The 5,623-nt window shown below is 35.7% G+C and overlaps 1 protein-coding gene across 1 annotated transcript in view; it reads left to right on the plus strand.

Moving 5' to 3' along the window:
• Positions 1 to 1,620: 1,620 nt before the first annotated feature.
• hoxa11b (homeobox A11b) overlaps positions 1,621 to 5,623 on the plus strand; it is a 5,114-nt gene continuing 1,111 nt past the window's right edge. The window contains exon 1 of the mRNA XM_061945588.1: positions 1,621 to 2,187. Within this exon, the coding sequence (XP_061801572.1) occupies positions 1,638 to 2,187 (550 nt within the window). The 5' untranslated portion in view covers positions 1,621 to 1,637. The remainder of the gene's footprint in view (positions 2,188 to 5,623) is intronic.

Here is a 5,623-nt window from a genome sequence, read left to right on the forward strand (position 1 = left end):
CCATATATAAGGCGCACGGGATTATAAGGCGCACTGTCAGCTTTTGAGAAAATTTGAGGTTTTTATGTGCGCCTTATAGTGCGGAAAATACGGTAAACTAAGTATGAGCAATAATAACTTGCGATGAGGTGGCGACTTGTCCAGAGTGTACGCCGCTTTCTGCCCCAATGCAGCTGAGATAGGCTCCAGCAACCCCCGCGACCCCGAAAGGGACAAGCGGTAGAAAAATGGATGCATGGATGGGCTGTTTGCATTGCAAGCAGCAGTGAATGGCATTTCAGCAGGCCCATAATAATATAGTGTGCATATGTATCTGCATATTAGGGCTGTGAATCTTTGGGTGTCCCACAATTCGATTCAATATCGATTCTTGGGGTCACGATTCGATTCAAAATCGATTTTTTTTTTCAATTCAACACGATTCTTGATTCAAAAACGATTTTTTTCCAGATTCAAAAGGATTATCTATTCATTCAATACATAGGATTTCAGCAGGATCTACCCCAGTCTGCTGACATGCAAGCAGAGTAGTAGATTTTTGTAAAAAGCTTTTATAATTGTAAAGGACAATGTTTTATCAACTGATTGCAATAATGTAAATTTGTTTTAACTATTAAATGAACCAAAAATATGACTTATTTTATCTTTGTGAAAATATTGGACACAGTGTGTTGTCAAGCTTATGAGATGCGATGCAAGTGTAAGCCACTGTGACACTGTTGTTCTTTTTTTAAATTTTTATAAATGTCTAATGATAATGTCAATGAGTGATTTTTAATCAATGTTATGTTGAAATTGTAACTAATATTGATACTGTTGTTGATAATATTCATTTTTGTTTCACTACTTTTCCGTCAGTCTACCCCAGGGCAGCTGTGGCTATGAAACTAGCTTACCACCACCAGGTGTAAATGAATGATGGGTTCTACATGTAAAAGTGACTTTGGGTACTTAGAAAAGCGCTATATAAATCCCAGGTATTATTATTACTTTTGGTTTGTTCTGTGTCGTGTTTGTGTCTCCTCTCAATTGCTCTGTTTATTGCAGTTCTGAGTGTTGCTGGGTCAGGTTTGGTTTTGGAATTGGATTGCATTGTTATGGTATTGCTGTGTATTGTTTTGTTGGATTGAAAAATAAAACAAATACAAAAATAAAAAAATGTATTAAAAAAAAATCGATTTAAAAAAAAGAAAAGAGAATCGATTCTGAATCGCACGTGAGAATCGAGATTCGAATTCGAATCGATTTTTTTCCCACACCCCTACTGCATGTGTATCCTTAAAGCTGCAGTGCAGTACATTTGGTTGCACGATTGGAAAAAGATAATAAAAACAAAATAATAGGCCAATCTTGGCAAGGTGAGTAAAGTTTCCGAATGAACAAAAGGCTTACAGTCTGAGGTGCAAAGCAGGTTCCCCGAAATAGCTTCAACTGATGCAAAAATGTTTTTTTTTTTTTTTTTTTGAGTGTGTAGAAGCCAGTGTTTGAGTCATGCGGGCCCATATGTGATGTCGGTGCCAGTGGTCACGTGACCCGCTGCGGACGGCCATGGCTAAGCAGCGGCGCTCAGACGTTAAAGTCACTGCAGCTCAGCCCAGGCACACAGCAGACATGTGAGGATTATTGCACCACACAATATGGATTTTGATACTTCCAACATGTATCTACCCGGCTGCACGTACTACGACTTCGCCGGCCTGCCTCACTATCTCACCCAGGGGCAGTCGTCCTCCTGCCCGGTGGCGTACTCCTACCCGTCGGCTCTGCCCCAGGTCCCCTCCGTGAGAGATGTTGCGTTCAGGGACTACAGCGTGGACGGCGCGGCTAAATGGCACCAGCACCAGCACCAGCACCAGCACGGCAGGGGGAGTCTGCCGCCGCACTGCTACGCCGACGACGCCTGGACGGGCGCCACCCCGAGAGGAGGGGACATGCCGGGGAAAGGCGGCGGAGTCCACGCCGGGTCGGGGGGGTTCCACGGCGGCGTGGGGAGGAACGGCGTCTTGCCGCAGGCTTTCGACCAGTTCCTCGACTCGGAGCACGGAGCCACGCCGGCCCAGCAGGCGACACACTTGGACAGACAAGGGAAGGCGAGCCCGGCTGCGGAGCCTCCAGCACTGACGGCGGACAGCTGCAGCCCCAAATCGTCTCCTTGCCTCGGCGAAGACGCGAGCAGTAAAGGCGGCAGTGAGTACCGGAAACACTCCGCCTGCTTTTTTTTTTTTTTTTTTTTTTGCCCTTATAAAGACTTTTATACGCTCTTTTTATACGCTACTAACGTTTATGGAGGCTCCAAAGTCATACTATTTGAAAGCGACGACAACTTGCTGGGCTTGTGCTTGAAATTGGCCGTGAAAGAAGCGGACATAAGTTTAACACAATATTCACTTTTCAGCCTTTTTTCACCTTTTCATTCCATTTTCTCTTGGATTATAAACCGAATGCCCCGTTTTTGTTTTGCATGTCAACAAAATGACTTTAATTTGAAATAATATGCAAATGAATACATTTCCTTACAATTGAACTCACGTTCACATTAATTAACATATACAATCTCACATTCAATATATTCCTGTCTTATTATATTATACTTATTTAAATACGAATTGTACACCACCTTCCGCCCGAATGCAGCTGGGATAGGCTCCAGCACCCCCCGCCACCCCGAGAGAGGGACAAGCGGTATAAAATGGATGGATTTATAGATATGTAAATTACCATTTTTTCCCCTCACACTTTTTGTGATTATTCTCTACTTAAAAGAGGGAGCACACTCACATTCTAACAATAACTTAAGATGCAAATATACAAATCTTTATGACATGTTACTCCATATTTTTGTGTGTTATTACTTTATTTAGTATTTTAAACCGTAAAAATATGTAAATCATCATTTTTCCTCACACTTTTTGTAATTATTAATAATTTATTAGAGCACGCACACTGCACATTTTAACATAAATGAGCGATTTAAATATGGAACTTAAGATGCAAATATACAAATCTCTCTGACATTCTACTCCATATATGTGTGGGTTATTACGTTATATAGAATTTTAAACCGTAAAAATATGTAAATCATCATTTTTCCTCACACTTTTTGTAATTATCCATCATTTAATAGAGCACGCATACTGCAGTCTAACATTAATAAGCGACTTAAATATGGAACTTAAGCTGTAAATATAAAAATCTCACTGACTACATTATTGTTATTACATTATCATTGAAATCGTAAAAATATTTAAATCATATTTTTTCCTCACACTTTTTGGGATTATTAACAATTTGGTCTAACATAATGAGTGACTCAAACATACAAATATTCCTTACATTGTATATTTTTATAATGTTGTCAAATAAACAACAAAATATGTAAATAATATTTTTTTCCCCACAACCTGTTGTGATTATTTCCCATTTTAAAGAGCATGTTCTAACATAATGGCTGACTTAAAATGTAGAAATACATCTTCACATTTTACACTTATATTGATGTTTTATGAAACAATTAACGACTTCAACTTGTTGTGCTTAACACTAAATTATTATTACCAAAATACACTTAAATTCACTTTTTAGCCTTTTTCAGCACCATGTTGATTGACACAGCAGGTCTTGCACCTTTTTATAAAACTTTTGTTTTCATTATCAACAAAATGCACTTTTTTCGTTTCAAAAAAACTTATGCATCGACATTATCTCCAAATAATAATCAAATGAATGCCTTTTCCCCCACTTTTAGTGATTATTAACAAAAAAGCGCACTTAAAGGGCACTTAAAGTCAAATGAGCGACTTAACATTGACTTTGATATTACATGTGCTAACTAATACTTATATAACTTCAACTGTAAAAACGAATCAGCATCTTTTATCCCACTTTTTTGCGCTTATTAACATTTAATTGCGCTTACACGCACATTCAACATTAGTGAGCAACTGAAACATGAACTTTAACTGCAAATACAAAAATCACTCTTCCCACATTAATGCTCTTGAACAACAAACTGTAAAAAAAAACATGAAAATAAACATATTTTTCCCTACTTTTTGTGATTAACTTTTAAAAGAGCACTTACACTGACATTTTTGAGCGACCTGAACTCTATAGTAACATGTTTTCCTATCAATAAACAATCTAAACTTTAAAACAATGTGCAAATCAGCACATTGATCGCAACTTTTGTGATTATTAACATTTAAACATTTAAACAACAAAAAGCAACTTAAACATGAATTTTAACTGCAAATATAAAAATCACACTTCCCATATGAATGCTCTTGAACAACAAACTGTAAAAAAACATGAAAATAAACAACTTTTTCCCTACTTTTTGTGATTATTAACGTTTAAAAGAGCACTTACACTGACATTTTTGAGCGACCTAAACTATATATATTAACATTCTTATCATTAAACAAACTAAACTGTAAAAAACAAATTTACAAATCAGCACCCTGACTCGCAATTTGTTGTGATATTAACATTTAAAAGAGTATGTGCACTAACATTAAAAAAACAACTTAAACATGAACTTTAACAGCAAATATAAAAATCATACTTCCCATATTAATGATATTGAACACCAAACTGTATAAAACAATGAAAATAAACAACGTTTTCCTTACTTTTTGTGATTATTAACTTTTAAAAGAGCACTTACTAACATTTCTGAGCGACTTAAACTATATATTAACATGTTTTCCTACCAATAAACAACCTAAACTGTGGAAAAAAAATGTCCAAATCAGCACCCTGACTCGCAATTTGAGTGATTATTAACATTTAAAAGAGCATGTGCACTAACATTGCAAAAAGCAACTTAAACATGAACTTTAACTGCAAATATAAAAATCACACTTCCCATATTAACGCTCTTGAGCAACAAACTGTACAAAAACATGAAAATAAACAACTTTTCCCCTACTTTTTGTGATTATTAACTTTTAAGAGCGCACTTATACTAACATTGTTGAGCGACCTAAACTATATATTAACATTTTTTCCTATCAATAAACAACCTAAACTGTAAAAAAAAATGTGTCCAAATCAGCACCTTGACTCGCAATTTGAGTGATTATTAACATTTAAAAGAGCAAGTACTAACATTAAAAAGCAACTTAAACATGAACTTTAAACGGCAAATATAAAAATCACACTTCCCATATTAACGCTCTTGAACAACAAACTGTACAAAAACATGAAAATAAACAACTTTTTCCCTTACTTTTTGTGATTACTAACTTTTAAGAGAGCACTTATACTAACATTTTTGAGCGACCTAAACTATATATTAACATGTTTTCCTATCAATTAACAACCTAAACTGTAAAAAAAAAAGTGTCCAAATCAGCACCTTGACTCGCAATTTGAGTGATTATTAACATTTAAAAGAGCATGTACTAACATTAAAAAGCAACTTAAACATGAACTTTAAACTACAAATATAAAAATCACACTTCCCATATTAACGCTCTTGAGCAACAAACTGTACAAAAACATGAAAATAAACAACTTTTCCCTATCTTTTGTGATTATTCATTTTAAAAGAGCACTTACACTAACATTTTTGAGTGACCTAAACTATATATTAACATGTTTTCCTACCATGACTGTAAAA

This window comes from Nerophis lumbriciformis, linkage group LG04, assembly GCF_033978685.3.
Source record: "Nerophis lumbriciformis linkage group LG04, RoL_Nlum_v2.1, whole genome shotgun sequence".
Classification (NCBI taxonomy): domain Eukaryota; kingdom Metazoa; phylum Chordata; class Actinopteri; order Syngnathiformes; family Syngnathidae; genus Nerophis; species Nerophis lumbriciformis.